The following is a 25527-nucleotide window of genomic DNA, read 5'->3' as shown; positions in this document are numbered from 1 at the left end:
TTCCAGATCGAGTACCCCGGTCACCCAATTCAACATCGCCACCCTACAAGCAGAACTGGACGGGCGCCTGGGACCCATGGGAGGCCGAGGTTGTGTTGGTGTGCGCGATGTCTCCAAACCGAACCCGCTAGGCCCCGATGGCGGTGATGATTATGATGAACTGTTGGAGTTGGGGCGGAGTGTGAGGGGAACGAGTCGGTTGGAGGAGGAGCAGGAGCGGTCGAGGAAGAAGCTGGTTTCTGGGGTAGAGAGGTGGTTGGATGGGGTGGAGGATGGGGTGCCAGCGGAGGGTTGAGTATCTTACTCTGGTACCTACTTCTGGCTTTGATTTTGTGTTGCCTTGTTTGGGTGGGTGGATCTGCACCGTTTCGACGGATACACGCGTGCAACCACGGTGTGTGGAAGGGCTACGGAGAACCAGCTTGTTGGGCAAAACCTGGCTATTTATATCAGGGCGCCGAACGGGCAGCCAGACCAGACCATTTGCTGATACACATATACTTTGGGCTTTGTATGAAGGATAACCAATAATGGACCTTATCAGCCATTCTGCGTTACGTTACCCCAATTCTCGTCCAAGGTCCGTCCACCGACGACAGTTTTATTTATCATCCTCTCCGATCCGGTGGGGAGGGAGGGTCCATTCCCTAGCGACGTACCTGTTCGCGTCTCACCATTTCTTACAAACGAAAATATCTCATCCGAAGACAATAACAGCACATGGAAACGGAAGGAAACAAACCATCCCCGCTCCAAAAATACAATCGAATTGTCCATCTCAGTCCTGCCACGAAGATAAAGCATACATCACCATCCTGGATGTTCACAATTCATGCACTAACTACCAATTTTTACAAAACCAGCATAAGAAAAATTAAAGGAAGGCCAAAAAGCACGCCCCCCCACGGAACCACAATTACTTCCCAAGACATACGCTACTCTTACGACCTCACAACCTCACAGCAACCACTCTCGGCGTGGATGAACTGAATTTTACCCACCAGCCTACTTAATCTAGGCACTATACCCCCATCCATACCACTTTTTCCTTCCTTTCTTTCTATCCCTTTTAGCCCTACTCTTTACTCCTTGATGGAGGTGATATGATGTAGTAGTTGGTTGATTATCGAGATCTATCTATTGTGCGGCCTTTTATGTGTGGTAGGCGTTCGCCAAGCGATCGGCGAACACCTCGCTTATGCGGAAGCGGTCGGCCCGTAGGGAGGGAATCCGACACTCCTTGCTTTTATACTGCCTTTTTTTTTTTTTTTTTTTTTTCTTTTGGTTTTTGGTTTTTTCGCGAAGTTTGGAGTTATCCATATATATCTCCGCCCTTCCTGTACGTTCATGGCCTCCTTTCTCTAATGCCCTATAGTATATATATTTGCTTCTTTGTTTCTTTTTTTTAATTTCATTCCCTTTTTGACACGAGTGATGGCAATGGCAATGGCAATGGCAAGCGTACTAATAGCATAACATAACATAGCATGTCCTAGGAGCCGGGGTTTCTTTGAGGGCCGCCCCGATGGGGGGTGGGGGAGAAGGAGGAGTCTTATAACTAGCGTCGATTCGGTCTTGTTCTTTTTATATATATAAAATATCTTAATGCACACGAGCCTCTGTGTGCAAAGACATTGCAGAGCTAAGCTCAAAACAGAAGGCCCTGTAAGATTGATTTTACAGCTTATTATTAATAATAATAGAAGAGATAGAACTGTAAAAACATATAGAGATTCATTTTTCAGTGTAAAAGCATCATTTAACTAAGTAAGAAAAAAAACAAAAAACACTCTGCTCTGTCTCACTAGCTTATATATCATTCTTAAGAACAGTTTAAGTAATCTGAAGAAGACTTGTAATAGTTCTGAATTTAGTCTTCAGAGCTGTATTCTTCTTATACAGAGTCTCATTTTCAATATAAAGAGTCAAAATCTTAATATCATAACTGTTAACTGACTTAATACTTGTTATCTACTTTTTCAAGACTCTAGTCTCTGTATTCTCAGCTATAGAATACTTCTTAAATAAACTCTTCTTCTTGACTTTCTTTTTCTTTTCATTCTTCTACTTCTTTTCTTTCACTTTATTATTCTTCTTACTGATATTAACTATATATAACTATTAGTTAATTGTATTGAAATTGATATATTTTATATTAAAAAGTGACTCACTTCTTGTAAAAGGTCTACACTGAATAGATCAGTATAATGTTAATAGGTCTTATATAATAACATATACAGTGAAGTTTTAAGACACAAGAATCTATATGTGTTTATAGCAGCTAAGAATCAGTGATTGAGAATGACTGAGAATTAAAGTATATACATTTAAGAATGAAGCAGAAGAATCTATAAAGTGTAACAGAATAGTTTATATAATTAATCAGACATAGTCTGTTACATTAGTCTCTCTCTTTCAGAAGCAGTTCTTATCAGTCAAGAACTGCTGTTTCAGATAATATAGAACTCAGAGTTCAGATTAGTTAATTATAACTAACTTATTTCATAAGATATTATTAACTACAGCTGTGAAATCTCTTATGAAGAATATTTTCAATTTCTTACTTAAGCTTATTATCTTCTTCTATGATGTCTGATAGCTGTTAGTTAAAAGTCAGTTCAGAAGAGAATAGATCAGTGATAGTATAGTAAAGTAAGCTTATATAAAAGATATTATAAATCTCTAATAATATATTAAGATAGTAATTATAACTATCTAGAACTTCTATTACTTTATATCTGATATAATAATAATCTAGTGTATAAGATAAATATATAGTTTATATATTCTTAAGATTTAATTATATAAGATCTTCTATCTTATACTGCTTTATAAGATTTTATTAAATATTAATTTAATCTTCTTAATCTTATTTCATAGTTATTATAAAGATCTCTACTTAGTCACAGATATCTTAAAGCTTTATTACTATATTATTAATAATTTGAATTGAACTGTAGAGATTCAGTATAAACTGTGTAATCTCTAGAAGATTTAATACTTTTATATAATATTTATATATAAGAAAGAATATGTGATTCAGAAGAATATACAGCTGTTGAATAATAACACAGCTGCTTCTGAACTTGCTTATAAGTGTAAAGAGGCTATAGCAGCTGCTAATTAATTTAGTGTATAATATTATAATATATAAGAAGTCAGTGTACATCTGTAATTATATACTGACTTAAGCAATCTTTGAATCACATCTGATAGCATGTTTAAAAATTAGTAAGAAGTGCAGACTTCTTCAGAGTGTGATAATTTCATCTACAAAGCAATTCATAGTTATTATGTCAGTGTGATTCTAGAACATCTCAAAAGATAGTATAGAAAGAATAATGAGTGAAAGAGCATTCAATTGATACTGCTTTGCTTATTTGTAAGAAATCCCGCTTCTCGCGGATTCTTTACCTCTATTTCTATCTCTTGTGTAATCAATAGGGCTAGCGGCCCTTGGCTACACACAACTATATAGACTGAAGTTCATGAATACTATTCATAACTCAGCTTGAATACTATTATACATTTAATCTCTATATTTTATCTTTCTATTATAAATACTTCTAGTAGTTAACAGTATATATTATATCAAGCTGTAAACACTTAAATAATTATCTGTGAGCACTTATTCTTATATTTCAAGCTCAGTCAGTCAGTAATCACCTGTTATAACTGAAAGAACTAGAAACTTATATACTTCAATCTCTGTGAATCTGACTGCAGACACTCAGAAGCAGTTATCTGAATTATGAATAATCTCTGTAAAAGAAGTCTCAGAGAACTTATTAATTACTTATAGAATATTATTCTCTGTATCTGTGACAGAGAAACTCTCTGAATCTATAAATAAATTAATCTCAGTGAAGAACATTCTTGAGCATCTTCTACAGAATTAAGCTATTTTTCTATAAGAAATACTTACTGTCTGTAAACACTCTTAAACTGAGTCTCTAGACATAATCTTCAGAGATATCTACAAACTGAAAAAAAACTTTCTTAAGCTATGACTACTTAAGATTATCTATTGAATTACAATCTATAAAAGCTTTTATAAGTTTGTATTTGAAATTGACTCATAAGCCTGACTATATAATATAAAAGATGAAGAAGCTGTTATCTATATAATAACAGATCTCTATTATACTGAAATCAAGAACTGACTGAATTATCTAAAGAATGATTATAAGAGATTCTACTGATCTATTCTTAAAATCTATCTGAAGAATAAGTTAAAAGACTCTATGAGCTGAATAGAAAATATCTGAGCTGTGATTATTAATATTAGAAAAAGAGATAAGAAATCTGATGAAGACTACTTACAGTACTTTATAAAATTATAATATAAATTAAGATCTGTGAAAATAGAGCTCTGAAATAAGATCTGAATAATAATATTTATAAAGAGACTGAATAAAGATATATAGAATAAGCTTATTAAGTAAGACTCTAAGCTCTTAATTCTGAAGAAACTGATAACTCTCATTCATTACTTACAGATTACTATAAGAGTCACAGATCTGTGAAAAGTGAATCATTAACTAACTCTGTAAGAGTCAGAATAACAGAGAACAGATTTGTCAGAAAAAGATGATAAGATATAGAGAGATTCATATCTAACTACTGAGTAGAGAGAAAGAGCTTTATAAGCTTCTGTAAACAGAGTGTATAATAGAGAGATTAAGAAAAAGAGACTCTACTTTATCTATTTTAAATTAGAACATCTTCACACAAACTGTCTGAACAAATTAAAATAGAAATTTAAGAAGTCATAGACAGAGTCAGTAACAGTCTTCTTAAGAGTCTTGAAGCTGATATCTGAATCTGTTACTTCTTCAATGAAAATACTTACTTCTAGAGAGAGATTACACTGCAGTACTACTATTCTACAAGTATAAGAAGTATTAATGAACTCAGAATCTCAGATCACTGTGATGTTTCTAAAGCTCACAGAGTGTATGAGCTGAAAGATGAAGACTGAAAACCTGCTCTTATAATAAACAGAGTATAAGAACTCAGATCTGAGAACTGAGAGACTTATAAGAGTTATCTTTGAATTATAAGATCTCTCTGAAATCTGAAGAAGATTTATAAAAACTGTAATTATCATGAATATCACAGATAATATGTACTTAAGACTTGTATAACTTTAAAGACATAATCTGCACATAGCTGTCTGTGAGTCAGATTTATACTTTCAATCAGTGTTAACAGACTCACTTATGAAGATAGAATCAGTTAATACTGTAAAGTTAATTAGAGAAGATAAGCTCATCTATATAATGACTTTACAAGTGTCTGAGAATCTCACAGTCATGAAAATCAAGCTTCAGATATCAGAGAAATACTGAGATCTTATAGAGATATTCAGCTTAATAAAGACAGCTGAGCTTTCTTCTCACTATGAGAAGAATCTGATAATAGATTTAATAGAAGAGTAGAAACTCTTCTGAGAATCAATCTATAAGCTCTTTTATTATAAGACAGAGATCTTATGAATCTATATAAAGAAGAATCTAAAGAATAACTTTATTTAATTTTTACAGATCTCTGTGAAAGCCTCTGTGATATTTATGAAGAAGAAGAATAAAGATCTCAGATTATATATAGACTACTGTGATCTGAACTTTAAGATAATAAAGAGCTGTTATTTCCTGTCTCTGATTAAAAATGTAATCAATCATCTTGCAGAAGCTATTATATTCACATAATTAAATATAATTAATATATATACATAGCTGTGAATACAGTCTGAGAATGAATGAAAGACTGTCTTTAGAACTGCACTGAGATTATTTGAATATCTAGTAATGTCTTTTAATCTGACTAATATCTCTGTGATATTTCAGTCTTTTATTAATAAAACACTTCATACATATCTGAATATCTTTATAATAATATATCTGAATAATGTGATGATGTACTCTGCAAAGAAGAAAGAACACACTGAGTATGTATAAAGTATATTGAAGATCTTAGATAAGATAGAACTGTATATTAAGCTTATAAAGTGCAACTTCAGTACTTACTGAATTAATTTTCTAGAATATATAATTACTGCAGATGATATTCAGATGAAATCTTCACAGATTGAGACTATTCTATTATAACTGAAGCTAACTAGTATTTATAAGATTCAGATCTTTCTGAGCTTTATGAATTTCTATAGATGATTTATCTTTACATTTATAAGAATCTTCTTAATTCTTACAGACATACTGAAGAATGAAAATAAGAAGAAATTATCTCATAAACAGAGAATGAAAAGATTATTAAGAGAAGAGAACTATAAGAACTTTCTTATCTTAAAAGCTCACAGAGTCTTTATAAGATTGAAACAGATATTTATAAATACAGTGATACTGTTTCACTTTAATTTCTTACTCTTAATCAGATTGAAGACAGATGTCTTCTTCTTTATAATTTCAGAAATAGTCTCACAACTACAGTTAAATAAGAACTGAGTTTCAGTGATCTTTTTCTTATAAAAGATATAATCTGTAGAGATCAACTATAACATCTATAATTAGAAGCTTCTTATAATAGTGAAATTCTTTCATCACTGATATCACTACTTTAAGAGTCTCATAACAGTGATTACTGTTAGAACTGATTATAATAGCTTATAACAGTTTGCTTTAATCAAGAAACTCTCACAGTGATAGATTCACTGAGTTTAAAGACTGAGTGAGTTCTGATTCAAGATAGAACATATTAAGAAAACTAAGAACTCAGTAAATGAACTCTCTTACAGATCAGACTATATTAGAAAGATCAGAGTGACAGACATAGAGAAGCTAGAGAAGATAGAAAAGCTTCACAGAATGCTCAGACTGAGTGTTGTAAAGAGATTGACTGAAGAGTCTCTTAATTCTCTATAAGAGAAGAGAGAAGACAGAGAGAAGAAGCCTGTATAACTACTCTCTATAACACTAAGAGTCAACACTCTGAGAATCTTTACAAGAATTCTTGAAGAGAGTATCTATAATCTGAAGAGTTTACAGACTTTGAGAAGTACTGTGAAAGACCTGATGTAAGAAGAAATAAAGTATAAGTCTTTATAAGATCTTCTATTCAGATTGTCTGAACTGCAACTGAAGAATGAATATACTCAGTATATTCAGAAACTACTCATATAAGAGATCAACTCTGCAGAAATAAAGAATTGAAGAAACTTAAATAATCTCTTATAAAGAGAGAACTGAATTTATGTATCTAAAAATAAGTTTCTATGTATAGAACTTATTAAAAGATATTATGACTCTTCTCTAGCAGGTTATTTTACAGACACTAGAACTCATGAGTTACTTATAAGAAAATACTTCTGACTGAAGATGTGAGAATTTATGAAGAAGATAGTGAATTCTTATACTGTTTATCAGAGTTCATGAATAGTGTGATTCAGATTATATGAAGAACTTACTTCTCTATTCATCTCACAGAAATCTTGAGAATAGCTAGAAATGAATACTCTTATAAGTCTCTCTGAAAGCAAGAACATATATGATGCCTGCTTTAACAGTATACTAATAATAGTGAATTATTTTATCAAGATAACACACTTTATACTCATCTGTAAGAACTTGAAGTCAAAGAATTTAACTCATATCTTCATCTGTAATATGATTCAGTTGCATGAATTATCTATGAACATTATCTCAGATAGAGAATTAATCTTTATAGAAGAGTTCTGATCTGATCTGATAACTATACTGAAGATCTTATAAGATCTAAGTATAACTTTTCATTAATAGACAGATGATCAGATAGAACATCTGATAAGTATATTAAAACAGTATCTGTGATACTTTGTCAATTACAATCAGAATGACTGAGTGCATTAATTATTACTTACAGAGTTCATATACAATAACTTAAAACATATCAGTACAGATAAAATTCTCTTTGAGATACTCACTAAGACTTATTCACAGATAATCTTGATAAACCTGCAAGAGTATACTATAGAGTGTGATGATGTCTGTGAATAAGCTGAGAGAATTCAGAAGATCTGAGAGAAAGTCTGTGAATTCTTGAGAAAGACTCAAGAGTATCAGAAGAGATACTATGACTTCAAGTATATTATAAAGAGTTTCAAGAAAGATGATAGAGTCTGACTGAGTCTAGAAAATATTATTATATAGAGATCTAGTAAGAAGCTGAATCTCTTGTAGACAGAGTCTTATAAAATTATGAAGAAAGTTAGCTTATAGTTCTACAGATTGAAACTGTTATCTGAGTTATAGATATATAATATTTTTCATGTCTCTTTACTCTGTGAATATAAGAAATTCTCAGAAGAGAATTCTGTAACTCATTACTCTATCTATGAAGTACTAGAGAGTGAAAGAGAATATCAGATTAAAGAGATTATTGACTCAGAGAAGTGAGATCATAAGCTCTGATTCAAGATTCAGTGATAAGAGTATTCTGATAAGATGAATAAGTTCACTTGAGAATTATTCAGACAGATAAGACATCTGCAGAAGCTGAGACATGACTTTTATACTATAAATTCTGATAAGTCAGAATGATATAATCTTCACTAAGAATCTGATTATAATAAAGATATTAACACTGTCATTTGTAAATTCTAGTTTATAAAATAATAGGTTTCTACTGAGATGAACAGTCTGCAGTGTATATAAGAAAAGAAGAAATCATATTCTTATTAAAGCTAAAAAACAAGAAAATAAACAGAGCTGTGAACACAATTTAGAGATTAATAAAGAAAAAATAAAGAAAATCTAAATTCACATTCTCAATACTTATAACACTTAATTCTCTCTCATAACTATTAATTTCTCTCTTCAAAGAAGCAGAGAGTATCATGTCTGTGATACAGACAATTGTTGTATTTAATGTAAAGACTGTCAGAAATGCACAGACTTCAGAGAAGTCAGACATCAGAGTATATACAGTTATAACAGAGTCTTAAGAGCTGATTATCTGTGTGTATAATCAGATATTTCTTATAAAGCTATGTTTACTTTCTCAGTTATGCTGAAGTATTCAGCCTGGAAATAATTAAGATATGAAGATAGAGATCATCTACTCAGATCAATTTCTGTTATAAATTCATAGCATTTGTATTATCTTAATTACTCAGATTTTACAGGTATCTGAGAACTCATCTCTTATTAATAATGAGATTGTGAAAATGTGCTGCAGTGTGAGAATCATTGATAGAGAATCTAGACATATTTATATATATCTGATCAGAGATTGTACAGACAGAGAGAGAGTAATTATAGATTTGTGAAATTATAGAAGACACTGATAATATAGAGAGCTTTATAAGAACTGTCAGCTAGAGTCTGTAAGAAATTACTTATAAGAAGACTTACAGTAAAGAAAGAGACTGCACTGCTTGAAGTCAGAGACTGATCTGAGAGAGATAGAGAGTTGATCACTGATCTGAAGATCAGATATGATGATGAGACTGAAGAGAATGAAGACATAATTGTAAGCAGCAGTGTTTCTGCTTCATCAGCCAGTAAAAAGTAATTAGAGAAGTTATAAGAACACTCATAAGAAGCTCAGCAGCAGTCAGACATTATTTATAAAGATATTGAAATTAAAAAATTTTTTATTTCAGAGAAGTTCTTGAATCAATATGTGAATATTATCAGAAATACTCTCTCTCTGTTATCTGAGTGAAAACACTTCATGAATAAATAAGAATACTCACAGTTTATGAAGATGAGAGCTGTTACAGAAAAAGAAAAAAGAAAATGAAATTTCATGAACAGATCTGAGATATTTATACTACTCTAGAGAGATTTGCTTACACTGTGAGTGATTTCATGAAACAGTTAGATCACTCTAGTAAATAAGAGTAATTATAAATTACAGGTCTGAATCTTTCTATATGACTATAAAGAGTGATTGCAGATCACAGACATCTTGATTCTACAATTCTACAGAGTTGATGAAAGAATGAAAAATTTCTCACAATTCTACAGTATTAAAGAATAATGATTCATAAGAATAAGTAAAAGATTAACTTATGAATACTTCTCTTTAATAGAGATAATCTCACAGAGAGTGATTCATCTGTGAGATGAATCTGTATAATAATTACATAAGAATCTTGTAAAAATGATTAAGAGTCAACTGAAATTCTTCTGTATAAAAGATGTGAGATAAATCTATATAGTAATCAGAGAAGAATCTGTAGATTATAAAGAATCTTATAGAATAAGAAACTGAGTGACAGACTCTTTTCTCTTTGTAGTAACAAGGAATTTTTCCTCACTGAGGTTTTTATAGATATGAAGGGTTTTTAGTGAGTATCACTACAGTGCTGAGCTGATTTTATGAAGTCACTCAGTGAAAGGCTTCACAGATGAAGCTTTAGAGAGAAAGAGATATGTAAGAAATTCTGCTTCTCACAGATTCTTTATCTCTATTTCTATCTCTTATATAACTAATAGAGCTAGTGACTCTTGACTACACACAACTATATAGACTGAAGTTCATGAATACTATTCACAACTCAGCTTGAATGCTATTATACATTTAATCTCTATATTTTATCTTTCTACTGTGAATACTTCTAGTAGTTAACAGTACATATCACGCCAAGCTGCAAACACCCGAATAATCGCCTGCGAGCACTTATTCTTACATTATTAGAGAAAAACTTCACATTCAGGTAAATGCTACATATGTGAACAGATGAGATGTGAGAAAAGAGATGAAAGTAGTGAATCAGATTCAAAGAAGACTGCTCTTCACTCAAAGAGATAAAAGAGAAGATGATCACTACTGAAGTTATACAATAATAACAGAAATCATATAATAATATAGTGATAATAATACAGTGATATAATAATAGACATTATACAATCAATATGAAATCACTGAAATGAATATCTCTTCTAGTTAATATAAATAACACTCTTCTCTGCTATCTGAACTGAAAGATATGCAGAACCTCTCAGAGAGTTTACTTAAAGCAGTAAGAAAAACAGCTGAAATCACTGAATTAGAATCAAAGCTTCATACACATACAAGAATTCTAAACAAGATTGAGGCCTTGTATACACAGTGACAGACTGAGACAGAAGTCAAACAATAATTGATATTCACTGCAGATTAAGTATTCACTATAAAGAGCTTCACTGACACAATTGTCATTATTAATAAGAATAGAGAAAATCAGATCTTAGACCTGCAGTAAGAGATTGAATATTTACACAGATAGATAACTACACTGAATCTGAAGATTTTATCACAATCATTCATAATCTCTTCAGAAGTATATACACTATCAGAGATCACTGTGCAGAATAAGAATCTGAGCATGAGATATATTAAGCTAAGAGATTTGCTGAAGTTATCAAACTTCAATGATAACTGAAAAAATGATGCTGTAATCAGCTGACTAAGTCAGATGTAATCATATTATTAGATTAAATGTGAACTCACAGACAGACAGTTAATAGAATTTCAACAAGTCTTAAGATCTGCTGTATTTCTACATGAAAAAGCAAAGTCATTATAAATAACTGATGAAAAGATGAATCTTACAGATCTGAAGTAATATTCATTTTTATAAACATGAAATGAGTTTTTCAAATAAATCTTATATAACTTTGAGAAAGTGAATATATAAGATAAGTGTTATAAATACTTCACTGAGTGTAGATAAGTAAGTGATCTTACATCATACTTCACACACTTCAGCTTACACTATCTTATATTGAATAAAGAGCTTTTAACATCTTTCTATTTACAGATCTTTATTCATGATCTTATGTCTGAGTTGAGAGTGGAATAAAAATGCTTAATCTCACAGTCAGATACAGTGAAGAAAGCATACAATATTCTTATCATACAGAAACAAGTGAGTCAATTACAATAGAAAAATACTGCAATTAAGTATATCTCAGCAGAGAATAGATAATCAGACTTCTATAACACAAGTCACACACTCAGATATAATGAATCTACATCTGAATATTATCACTAAAGCACTGAATTCTCTGAAAAAGAAATTCTCTGAGTGAAAATCTTGATATTATGAGTATTGAGCTTGCTTCAACTGCAGACATCAAAATCATGATATAAAAGATTACACTCAGTATACACAGTCAAGAGAAGCAAGAGAGTTAAAAAACTAGCAGAATTAGTGAGCTCAGAGACACTCACTGATATTCTATAAAAAGTCTTTAAAGTGAAAGAGATGTCTGTGTTAGATAACTTTCTGAATTCTGTAAATGTTAAGAGAAAGCAGGCTTCTGACTGAGATGTGAGTGAGAATGAAGTAAATGTTCATCTCAATACCTTGAGATCTGAAATATTAATGTATAAGAGACACTTGAGTAAGAATTAAGAGATGACTGTAAAAGTGTTAGCAGATACAGAAGCTTCTACACAATATATTAATAATTATATAATCTGAAGACTGAAAGAGATCTGCTGAGTGAAGAATCTCTGATGTATAAGATTATCTAATAACTGATATTTGATATCATCTACAAGAGTAAGAGTTCTCTTGTACTTCAGAGAATAATCTTACTATATTTAAGCATAAGAGCTGCAGAATGTGAAATACAACTTTATTCTCAGACTTAATTAATTTCAAAGATTCAATTCACAGATATAATGATGTACATATTATATACAGTTAACTGATAGCAAGAAAACAGTTTATACAATTCTATTAACTGATATGAGAAGAACATTTCACATCTCTGATATAGAAGAATTAAATCTGCTTATACATCAATAAGTAAAGAGAACAATTTATAAGATCTCATTTAAAAGTATTCTGTATGTCATACAGAACCTGAAAGTGAAGAAAATCAAGATAAAGAATATGTAGAAGAATAAGCATATAAAGAAGCTTCTGAAGAAGTATGAGAAGATCTTCTAAACAGATCTTTTATCAGAATTGCTGCTGAAACAAGAATTCATATATGAGATTGACACAGAGAATGCAAAACCAGTCAATCAGAATGCATTTTCTCTGTCACAAACACATCTTGAAGAACAGAAGCATCAGATCACTGATCTTCTAGAACATGGTCTCATACAACTAGACTGACCGTGTGACCGTGTCTGGGACCAGGACCAGATTTTTTGATAGTCCCATTACCAATTCGACTGATCCCATTACATGGTTTTAACATTAGATAGTAGTCCCATACTGTCCCAGTGGGACTTACTGTCTACTCTTGTCACATTTTCCAAATGGGACCATGATTTCCACTTCTCAATTTAAATTATTTTTATTGCTTTAAATGACTTTAAATCTCATTTGAGTGTTATCAAAAAGTGTTACTTTTTAAAAAATTAAAAATAGTCTAAAAAAAACCTTAAAATGTCTAAAAATAGTAACTTTATGCTAAGAATGAGACTAAATGGGACCAAATGGGACCACTTTCTCATTTTTTTCAAGTCATGGTTCCATTTTAAGATCTGATATATAGTCACTTTACCTGTTTTTTTGATAGCCAGTCCCAGCGGGATTCACGCCAAGAAATGTATGGGACCAGATCAAATGGGATCAAATGTGAAATTCATGGTCCCAGCGGCCAGTCTACATACAACTCTTATCAAGCACATGAGGCTTTTCAGTTCAATTCATGAAAAAGACAGATGAAGAGTGACAGATATGTATCAATTATCAAGCACTTAATAAGTTTATGATTAAGAATGAATATTCACTGTCATGAATTCAATAACAGTTGAATACAGTTGAAAACACTTAATATCTATTAAAGATTAATCTTCTCTCAGAATACTGACAGATTCATGTAGATGAACTGTCAGTTTCACAAACTGTATTTAATACATAATAAGAGAAGTTCAAATTCCTGATAATATCATTCAGTCTGACAAATGCATCTGTTATCTTTTAAATAATGATGAATACAATTCTTCATAAATAGAATGAAATCTCATGTCTTATATATCTCAATAACATTCTAGTCTTTTCAAACTCATACAATGAATATCTGAAGCATCTCAATGAAGTGCTTACAACTCTGACAGAGTATAAGCTCTACATCAAATCAACAAAGTGTGTGTTTGAAATGAAAGAGTTGAAGTTCATAGAATATGTAGTGAGTGATGACTGTATACATCTTATCTCAGAGAAATTGAATGTCATAGCAAATTAACTGTAGCTGAGAAATATATATTATGTATAATAGTTTCTTGAGTTGACCTCATATTACTGCAGATTCATCAAGGATTTCACACAAATATCTGTATCACTCTCAGATCTCTTAAGAGAAACAGATGCAAATCTGTGAAAGAAGAAGTTTTATTCAATCATCTGAAATACTGTGTGTGAAGAGACTTTTCTCACACTGAGAAAATGTGTAATAACATTCTCAGTGCTTATTCAATCAGATTGTAATAAATCTTTCTACATCAAGACAGATGTATCTGAATAAGCTATCAGAGATGCTCTTCTACAGATGAGTAAGAACAGTAAGCTGTATCTAATAATGTATAATGATAGAAAACTATCAGACACTGAGCTCAATTACTCAGTGTATATAAGAATAAGTGCTTGCAGGCGATTATTCAGGTGTTTGCAGCTTGGCATGATATATACTATTAACTACTAGAAGTATTCATGATAGAAAGATAAAATGTAGAGATCAAATGTATAATAGTATTCAAGCTGAGTTATGAATAGTATTCATGAACTTCAGTCTATATAGTTATGTATAGTCAAGAGCTGCTAGCTCTATTAATTATATGAGAGATAGAAATAGAGATAAAGAATCTGTGAGAAGTGAAATTTCTTACATATTTCTTTCTCTCTAAGGCTTTATCTGTGAAGTCTTTCACTGAGTGACTTTATAAAATCAGCTGAGCACTGCAGTAATACTTACTAAAAATTCTTCATATCTATAAAAAATCTTAGTGAGGAAAAATTCCTTGTTACTGTGAAGAGAAAAAAGTCTGTTACTCAGTTTCTTATTCTGTAAGATTCTTTATAATCTACAGATTCTTCTCTGACTATTATACAGATTCATCTCACATCTTTTATATAGAAGAGTTTCAGTTGACTCTCAATTATTTTCATAAGATTCTTATGTAATCATTACACAGATTCATCTCATAGATAAATCACTCTCTGTGAGATTACTCTTATTAAAGAGAAGTATTTATAAGTTAATCTTTCACTTATTCTTGTGAATCATTGTTCTTTAATACTGTAGAATTATGAGAAATTTTTCATTCTTTTATTAACTCTGTAGAATTGTAGAATTAAGATGTCTACAGTCTGCAATCACTCTTTATAGTTATATAGAAAGATTCAGATCTGTGATTTATAATTACTCTTATTTATTAGAGTGATCTAACTATTCTGCAGAATCACTCACAGTATAAGTAAATCTCTCTAGAGTAGTATAAATATCTCAGATCTGTCTATGAAACTTCATCTTCTTTTCTCTTTTTCTATAACAGCTTTTATTCTCATAAACTGTAAGTATTCTTATTTATTCACAAAGTGTTTTCACTCAGATAACAGAGAGAGAGTGTTTCTAATAATATCTATATATTGATTCAAGAACTTCTCAAGAATAAAAATTTTTTCAATTTCAATATCTTTATAAACAATGTCTGATCACTGCTGAGCTTTTTGTAAGCATTTTCATAACTTCTCTGATTACTTTTTACTGGCTGATGAAGTAGAAACACTGCTGTTTATAACTGTATCTTTACTTCTCTCAGTCTCATCATCACATCTGATCTTCAGGTCAGCAGTTAACTTTATATCTCTCTCAGATCAGTCTCTGACTTTAAGCAGTGCAGTCTCTCTCTTTGCTGTAAGTCTTCTTATAAGTAATTTCTTACAGATTCTAGCTAATAGTTCTTGTAAAGCTTCTGATATTATCAGTGTCTTCTACAGTCTCACAGGTCTATAATCACTTCTTCTCTGTTCATACAATCTCTGATCAGATATATGTGAATATGTCTAGATTCTCTATCAATGATTCTCACACTGCAGCGCATTTCTGCAATCTCATTATCAATGAGAGATGAGTCTCTAAGTACCTGTAAAATCCAGATAATCAAGGCAATATGAATGTTATAAATTTATGACAGAAGTTAATCTGAGTAGATGAGCTCTCTATTCACATCTCAATTGTTTCTGAGCTGAATACTTCAGTATAACTGAAGAAGTAGATACAGCTTTATAAGAAGTATCTGATTACATGCATAGATAATCAGCTCTCAAGACTTTGCTGCAACTGTATATACTCTGATATCTGACTTCTCTGAAGTCTGTGTGTTTCTGACAGTCTTTATATCAAATGTAATAATTATCTGTATTATAGATATAATACTCTCTGCTTCTTTAAAGAGAAAAATTGATAGTTATGAGAAGATTAAGTGTTATAGATATTAAGAATATAAGTATAAATTTTCTTTATTTTTTCTTTATTAATCTCTAAATTGTGTTTATAACTCTATTTATTTTCTTGTTTTTTAGCTTTAATAAGAATATAATTTCTTCTTTTCTTATATACACTGCAGATTATTTATCTTAGTAAAAACTTATCATTTTATAGACTAAAGTTTATAAATAACAGTGTTAATATCTTTATTATAATCAGATTCTTAGCAAAGACTGTGTCATTCTGACTTATCAGAATTCATAGTATGAAAGTTATATCTCAGCTTCTACAGATATCTTATCTATCTAAATAATTCTTAAGTGAACTTATTCATCTTATCAGAATACTCTTATCACTGAATCTTGAATCAGAGCTTATAATCTTGTTTCTCTGAGTTAATAATCTCTTTGATCTGATATTCTCTTTCACTCTTTAGTACTTCATAGACAGAGTGATAAGTCACAGAATTCTCTTCTAGAAATTTCTTATATTTACAGAGTAAAGAGATATAAAAAATATTATATATCTATAACTCAGATAACAGTTTTAATCTATAGAACTGTAAACTAACTTTCTTTATAATCTTATAAGACTCTATCTATAAGAGATTCAGCTTCTTACTAGATCTCTATATAATAATGTTTTTTAGACTCAGTCAGACTTTATTATCTTTCTTAAAACTCTTTATAATATACTTAGAGTTATAGTATCTCTTCTGATACTCTTGAGTCTTTATTAAGAATTTACAGACTTTCTTCTGAATCTTCTGAATTCTCTCAGTCTGTTCACAGATATCATCACACTCTATAGTATACTCTCACAGATTTATCAAGATTATTCACAGATAAGTCTTAGTAAGTATCTCAAAGAGAGTTTTATCTATGCTGATATACTTTGAGTTATTGTATATAAACTCTGTAAGTGATAATCAATACACTCAGTTATTCTGATTATAATTGATAAAGTACTGTAGATACTGTTTTAATATACTTATCAGATATTCTATCTGATTATCTATCTATTAATGAAAAGTTATACTTAAATCTTATAAGATCTTCAGTATAGTTATCAGATCAGATCAGAACTCTTCTATAAAGATTGATTCTCTATCTAAGATAATATTTATAGATAATTCATATAACTGAATCACATTGTGAACAAAGATATGAGTCAAATCCTTTGACTTCAAGTTCTTACAGATGAGTATAAAGTATGTTATCTTGATAAAGTGATTCACTATCATCAGCACACTGTCAAAGCAGGTATTATATATGTTCTTACTTTCAGAAAGACTTATAAGAGTATTCATTTCTAGCTGTTCTCAAGATTTCTGTAAAATAAGTAGAGAAATAAGTTCTTTATATAATCTGAACTGCACTATCTATAAATTCTGATAAACAGTATAAGAATTCACTATCTTCTTTATAAGTTCTCATATCTTCAGTCAGAAGTATTTTCTTATAAGTAACTTATAAGTTTTAGTATCTGTAAAATAACCTGCTAGAGAAGAGTCATGATATCTTTTAATAAGTTCTATATATAGAAACTCATTCACAGGTATATAAATTCAGTTCTCTCTTTATAAGAGATTATTTAAGTCTCTTCAATTCTTTATTTCTGCAGAATTGATTTCTACTGTGAGCAGTTTCTGAATATACTGAGTATATTTATTCTTCAGTTGTAGTTCAGACAATCTGAATAGAAGATCTTGTAAAGACTTATACTTTGTTTTCTCTTATATCAGATCTTCTATAATACTTCTCAAAGTCTGCAAACTTTTCAGATTATAGATACTCTCTTCAAGAATTCTCACAGAGATTCTCAGAGTGTTAACTCTCAGTGTTATAGAGAGTAGTTATACAGACTTCTTCTCTCTGTCTCTTCTCTTCTCTTATAAGAGATTGAGAGACTCTTCAGTCAATCTCTTTACAATACTCAGTCTGAGTATTCTATAAAGCTTTTCTATCTTCTCTAGTCTCTCTGTATCTGTTACTCTGATCTTCTTAATATAGTCTGATCTATGAGAGAGTCTGTTCACTGAGTTCTTAGTTTTCTTAATATATTCTATCTTAAATCAGAACTCACTCAGTCTCTGAGCTCAGTGAATCTGTTATTACAAGAGTTTCTTAATTAAAGTGAACTGTTGTAAACTGTCATGATCAGTTTCAACAGTAATTACTGTTACAAGACTCTTAAAGTAGTAATAATAATAATAGAAGAATTTCACTATTATAAGAAGCTTCTGATTATAAATATTATAGTTAATCTTCATAAGTTACATCTTCTGTAAGAAAAAGATTACTAAAACCCAGTTCTTATTTAACTATAGTTATAAGATTATTTCTGAAATTATAAAGAAGAAGATATCTGTCTTTAATCTGATTAAGAGTAAGAGATTAAAGTGAAATAGTATTACTGTATCTATAAATGTCTGTTTCAATCTTATAAAGATCTTATGAGCTTCTGAGATAAGAAAGTTCTCACAGTTCTTTCTTCTTAATAATCTTTTCATTCTTTATTCATAGAATAACTTTGTCTTATTTTCACTCTTTAATATATCTGTAAGAGTCAAGAAGATTCTTATAAATATAAAGAAAAATTATCTATAGAAATTCATAAAGCTCAGAAAGATCTGAATCTCATGAATACTAATTAACTCTAATTATAATAGAATAGTCTTAACTTATGAAGATTTCATCTGAATATTATCTGTGATAATTATATATTCTAGAAAATTAATTCAGTAGATACTGAAGTTGTACTTTATAAGCTTAATATACAGTTCTGTCTCATCTAAGGTCTTTAACATACTTTATACATACTCAGTGTATTCTTTCTTCTTTGCAGAGTATACTATCACATCATTCAGATATATTATTATAAAGACATTCAGATATATATGAAGTGTTTTATTAATAAAAGACTGAAATACTGTAGAGATATTAGTCAGACTAAAAGATATTACTAGATATTCAAATAATCTCAGTGTAGTTTTAAAGACAGTCTTTCATTCATTCTCAGACTGTATTTACAACTGTGTATATATATTGATTATATTCAGTTGTGTGAATATAACAGCTTCTATCAGACAGTTAATCACATTCTTAATTAGAGATAGAGAATAGTAGCTCTTTATTATCTTGAAGTTCAGATTGTAGTAGTCAATACATAATCTGAGATCTTTATTCTTCTTCTGTATAAATATCTCAGAGACTTCTACAGAGACCTGTAAAGATCAGATGAAGCTATTCTTCAGATTCTTCTTTACATAGATCTGCAAGACCTCTGTCTCATAATGAGAGAGCTTATAGATTGATTCTTAGAAGAGTTTCTGTTCTTCTATTAAATCTATTATCAGATTCTTCTCACAGTAAGAAGAAAGCTCAGCTGTCTTTACTGAGCTAAATATCTCTATAAGATCTCAGTATTTCTCTGATATCTGAAGCTCAGTTTTCATAACTGCAAGATTCTCAGACACTTATAAAGTTATTATATAGATGAGCTTGTCTTCTCTAATCAACTCTACAGTATCAACTGATTCTATCTTTATAAGTGAGTCTATTAACACTGATCAGAAGTATAAACCTGACTCATAAACAGCTATGTATAAATTGTGTCTTTGAAGTTATATAAGTCTTAAATATATATCATCTGTGATGTCTGTAATAATCATAGTTTTCATAAATCTTCTTCAGATTTCAGAGAGATCTTACAATTCAAAGATAACTCTTATAAGTTTCTCAGCTCTCAGATCTGAGTTCTTGTACTCTGCTTATTATAAGAGTAGATTCTCAGTTTTCATCTTTCAGTTCATTCACTTCATGAGCTTTAAAGACATCACAGTGATCTGAGATTCTGAGTTTATTAATACTTTTCATACTTACAGAGCAGCAGTACTGTGACACAGTCTCTCTCTATAAGTAAGCATTTTCATCAGAGAAGTAACAGATTCAGATATCAGCTTTAAGACTCTTAAGAAGACTGTCACTGACTCTGTCTGTGACTTCTTAAATTTCTATTTTAATTTATTCAGACAGTTTATGTGAAGATATTCTGATTTAGAATAGATAAAGAAGAGTTTCTTTTTCTTAATCTCTCTATTATACACTCTATTTATAGAAGCTTATAAAGCTTTTTCTCTCTACTCAGTAGTCAGATACAAATCTCTCTATATCTTATTATTTTTTTCTGATAAATCTGTTCTCTGTTATTCTGACTCTTACAGAACTGATCAGTAATTCACTCTTTATAAGTCTGTGACTCTCACAGTGATCTGTAAGCAGTGAATAAGAGTTATCAGTTTCTTCAGAGTCAAGAACTTAGAGTCTTACTCAATGAGCTTGTTTTATATATCTTTATTCAGCTTCTTTATAAATATCATTATTCAGATTTTATTTCAAAGCTCTGTTTTCACAGATCTTAATTCACATTATAATTTTATAAAGTACTGTAAGTAGTCTTTATCAGATTTCTTATCTCTTTTTTTAATATTAATAATCACAGTTCAGATGTTCTCTGTCTAACTTACAGAGTCTCTTAACTTATTCTCTAGATAAATCTTGAGAACAGATCAGTGAGATCTCTTATAATCATTCTCTAGATAATTCAGTCAGTTCTTGACTTCAGTATAATAGAGATCTGTCATTATATAGATAATAGCTTCTTTATCTTTTATATTACACAGTCAGACTTATGAGTTAATTTCAAATACAAACTTGCAAAAGCTTTTATAGATTGTGATTTAATAAGTAATCTTAAGTAGTTGCAGCTTAAGAAAGTTTCTTTTCAGTTCATAGATATCTCTGAAGATCATGTCTAAAAACTCAGTTCAAGAGTTTTTACAGATAGTAAGTATTTCTTGTAGAAAAATAGCTTGATTCTGTGAGAGATGCTCAAGCATGTTCTTCACTGAGATTAATTTATTCATGAGTTTAGAGAGTTTCTCTGTCATAGATGCAGAGAATGATATCTTATGAGTAATTGATAAGTTCTCTGAGACTTCTTTCATAAGAGCTATTCATGATTCAGATGACTGCTTCTTGATACCTGCAGTAGAGTTCACAGAGATTAAAGTATATGAGTTTCTAGTTCTTTCAGTCATAACAGGTGATTGCTGACTGACTGAGCTTGAAATATAAGAATATGTGCTCACAGGTGATTATTCAGGTGTTTACAGCTTGATGTGATATATACTGTTAACTACTAGAAGTATTTATAATAGAAAGATAAAATGTAGAGATTAAATATATAATAGCATTCAAGCTGAGTTATGAATAGTATTTGTGAACTCCAGTCTATATAGTTGTGTGTAGCCAAGAGCCACTAGCTCTATTGATTACGTGAGAGATAGAAATAGAGGTAAAGAATTCGTGAGAAGTGAGATTTCTTACAGTGTATGAAAAGAAATTACTAGTGATCAAGTATATACTGATATTGTAAAATAGATATATCAATAACAGATATACAATAATAATGATCACAGATCATAAAAGTCTTATCTATCTACAATTAATAATAAAACCTTTCAAACACTTAGTATATTGAATCTCAGAGTTTTAAGCATACAATCTTCATATTAAATACTGAAAGAAATCAGACACTGTGATGTCTGATATAATCAGTCACAGACCTGATTTCATGAATGAGAGTTCTGCAAACTAGATACAAGAAACATTCATATTAAACACACTGAGAGAATGCAAGAAATCAGAATAAGTGAACATTATAATCTCTCACTTAAAGAATAACAAGATGTCAGATAATAAGCATCTTGTGAGAGTAGTAGAAGAGATGCTTCTGAACTTCAAGCTAAGAAAATTGAAAAATAACATTGTGCTTTATCACAATCTAGAATACACAGAAGCTTTCTATCTAGAATCTTTATTTAAACAGAACTTAATGACTCACATGCACAAGGAATTCAGTCACTTAGAAAGTTCTGAACTCATGAGTGTACTCAAATCAAGAGTATACTGATCAAGCATGACTGAGAACATTCAGACATATGCTCATGAGTGCCTGAATTATCAGATCATGAAAGAATCTAAGAAAGAGTTAGAATATAAGAAAGTGCAATATCAGATAAAGTATACAATACAACTGTTTAAACAATGAAGAGTGAATCTCATAGACATATTACTGTGAATATCAAATGAAAATCAATGAATAATCACTGCTATTGATTACACTACTGACTGATCAGTTATAAAAGTAGTTTCAGAGATAATAGAGAAGATAATGATGAAGTTTCTACATGATGAGATCTATATCAACTATAAAATATCATATGAGATTCTAACTGATAACAGTGCAAACCTTATAGAAGAAGCAGTGAGACATTTCATTAGTCAGTTACAGACAAGATATTATAGAACAATATCATATTATTCATGAATAAATAGAAAGATGAAACACTTGAATGAAATTTTAAACAACATGCTGATAAAATATCTAGTAGATAAGTCTACAAGATTATGAGATGAATATCTCAGTCAGACACTATTAGTCACGCGAATTCAGCAGCATGCAGTCTTCAAGTGTTCATTATTTTATCTGTTGTATGAATTGCATCCGCACATCTCAGAGAATGCTTCAGAAAAGATGAAGAAGAAAACAGCAGTTATAGACACAGCAGTAGCAGTTGCAGATGCAGCAGTTGTAAATGTGAAACCAAGATTGAAAGAGATCAGCCACACACACACAAAAGCTAACAAGTTACTCCTGAACTGAGCAATTCAATTAAAAAGAATATGAGACTTACTAGTTAAGAAATTGAGTCTTAAGATGAGAACATAAGTTCTCATACATAATGAGAGTTCTGAGAAGTTTCAACCTAGATGATTTAAACTCTATAAAATACTCAAATCACATTCTCTGAGAACTTACACATTGAAGAAATCAGAGAAACAGATCTTACACAACTTAATTAATAATTTATAACTTATAAAAGTAAAGATGCAAGATCTGAGCAGATTATGATTATCTGCAGCACTATTGTCAGCATTGAAAAAGAAGAGACTTATAATTAAAAAGTCTCACAAAGTAAGAGAAATCATAGACACTTATGAATCAGATGATCTCACTTATTCTAATCTTTTCATAATTATAAGAAAAGAATGAGAAGAAATAAAGAAATCAGATAAATATCACACTTTAATAAGTGATGAGACTGTAGCTGATCATATAATAACACATCATAGATAGCAGATGCAATATGATAAAGAGTGATCTCAGAGCAGCAGACTTGCATGTAAGTCAGATCACAGAAGAAAAAGAGATTCAGAGTTGAATTTAACTGTTTATATTAGTTTAATCACAGAGATCACAAAGAATGAACTATCTGAAACATTCATGAATATATGAGATCAAGTCATCTTGACCTCTGAAGACACTCAGAGATTGAGTGAGATTAGTTTCAATGAGCTGTTCACTGTAGTGAACTGAGCAGGTGAAGAGAGACAGTATAATGTGTAAGACAGAATTACAAAAGATGAAAGCTGCTGTAACGTGGCGGAACCGAAGCAGTGGCTAGTCAGCGGCGACACATAGAGGTAGTTGTTTGAGAAGCCGTATGAGTGAGCTTGACTATCTTGCTTGAATAGCGAGCTCATAGGCTACAGGGTTATTGTGAGGATATCACAGATATGGTACTTAGTATACTAAGAAGATTGTATGAGGCATGCAGTAACTCTTGTGTATATTTCAGTAGAAGTAAAATGAATCACTGACTCCTTTAATAAGAAGCCAGCATCTAGCTATTCTATATAGACAATGAGCGGATACTCTCCTCTCATTCCATGAGTGAGAATAGCTGAAGTGCTATCTCAGTGATGCCTCATTGTCAAGAAAGAGTAATCTGCTGATCTTGTATAGAAGCAGGGTTCTCATATTCATCAATCAGATCTTTCTATGATATATCTGAATGATGTTATATGGCAGTTGGAAACTAGTTCAGTTGGCCTGCAGGATGAATGAAATCATCCACATGAAAGTGATGAGCTGTGTGAAACTGCAGTGAGGCCTTAGCACAGCTGAGAGTGTGACAATGCCCTTCTCTTTAAGAGTATAGTTCTGATGTTCTCAAGATTACTGAATTAGAAATTATCTTTGTTGTATAGCAACAGTTATTAATCAATTTGACAGTGTGTGTGCTGTGTGTGATACAAAGAAATAGATGAGTTTTTCTGCTGACTGTGTAGATCTTCCTTTTCTCATCATTATTCAAACCAAACATGTGATAAATGAGTTCCTTATATATCAATTTGAAATATGAAAAATATAGTTAATAAGTGACTTGCAGATCTCTCAACATATTTCATTCTATATATGAAATTCTCTGCAAAAGTGATATATTTTAGAGACAAAGCTAACAGTAGTGACAGGATTTTTCAAAAAGATCTTCTCTCTTATAAAACATTTTTCTTTCCCCTCTCCTCAATTGCAACAGTGAGTGCATGAGAGTATCATTCTTGAAGAACAATCAAGGGCTTATTCTGACATTTTCTAGTGAGTAACAAATGTCTTTGTGATGCGGCGACGGCCTCTGTGGTCACCAAGAAAGCCAGATTGAAGGTGGAGATGATGGTGTCAATGAGCCACAGAAGCACTGCTCTCATTGTCACATCTTCTTCTTCTCCTGCTTCTTTTGCAGCTGCAGTGATAGTCACTGTGTCTTGCAGTGAGGTGTCATCTCTTCTGCTGATCAGTTTGTCTGTGTCTGATCTGTCCTCTGCCCCTCTCATTGCTGTTGTGACGCTGCCCCCCCCCTCAGTCAATACAGTGGCATATGACCCCGTGTGGTCATTTGAAGAGGAACTTGAAGAGAGCTTGATTCTGAGGACAGTGGCTTTGAGAAGCTCAATCTGTAGTTCTCCTCTCACAGCACACTCAAGCCCTGCTCAGAATGCTGCTGAGTTGAGTCTGCAGAGTCCTGCAGTTTCTTTGTCTTCTCTCTGTGAGAAGGCTTCAGTGCAGTCTCTGACCAGCACTGCTACTTGTCTGTGCTGTGTCAAGCAGCTGAAGAAGAGAAGAATTTTATACATTCACTTCTTCTTTCACTCTCATTATTTCTGTTGTATCTGTAACAACAACTTCTGTCTCTCTGTAAGTATCATCTCATAGAAAGGCATTATGTCAGTTCTGACAAGAAGTCTAG

At 31.1% G+C, this 25527-nt stretch overlaps 2 protein-coding genes across 2 annotated transcripts in view; one reads left to right on the top strand and one right to left on the bottom strand.

The window, feature by feature from the left end:
* BDCG_08507 (uncharacterized protein) overlaps positions 1-295 on the top strand; it is a gene marked incomplete at both ends in the record, with an annotated part of 1091 nt that extends 796 nt beyond the window's left edge. The window contains one exon of the mRNA XM_045424294.1: positions 7-295. Coding sequence (XP_045273039.1) covers positions 7-295 — 289 coding nt within the window. The remainder of the gene's footprint in view (positions 1-6) is intronic.
* A 24540-nt stretch (positions 296-24835) lies between these two features.
* On the bottom strand, positions 24836-25114 carry BDCG_17808 (uncharacterized protein; the record flags this gene model as incomplete). The annotated part of the gene is made up of 1 exon (XM_045426866.1): positions 24836-25114. One exon carries the CDS (start codon positions 25112-25114, stop codon positions 24836-24838), a length of 279 nt encoding a protein of 92 aa, XP_045282583.1.
* Positions 25115-25527: the final 413 nt, after the last annotated feature.

Source organism: Blastomyces dermatitidis (assembly GCF_000003525.1).
Source record: "Blastomyces dermatitidis ER-3 genomic scaffold supercont1.11, whole genome shotgun sequence".
NCBI lineage: Eukaryota > Fungi > Ascomycota > Eurotiomycetes > Onygenales > Ajellomycetaceae > Blastomyces > Blastomyces dermatitidis.
The sequence above is the reverse complement of the archived record's forward strand: the minus strand, read 5'-3'. Positions and strand labels throughout refer to the sequence as shown.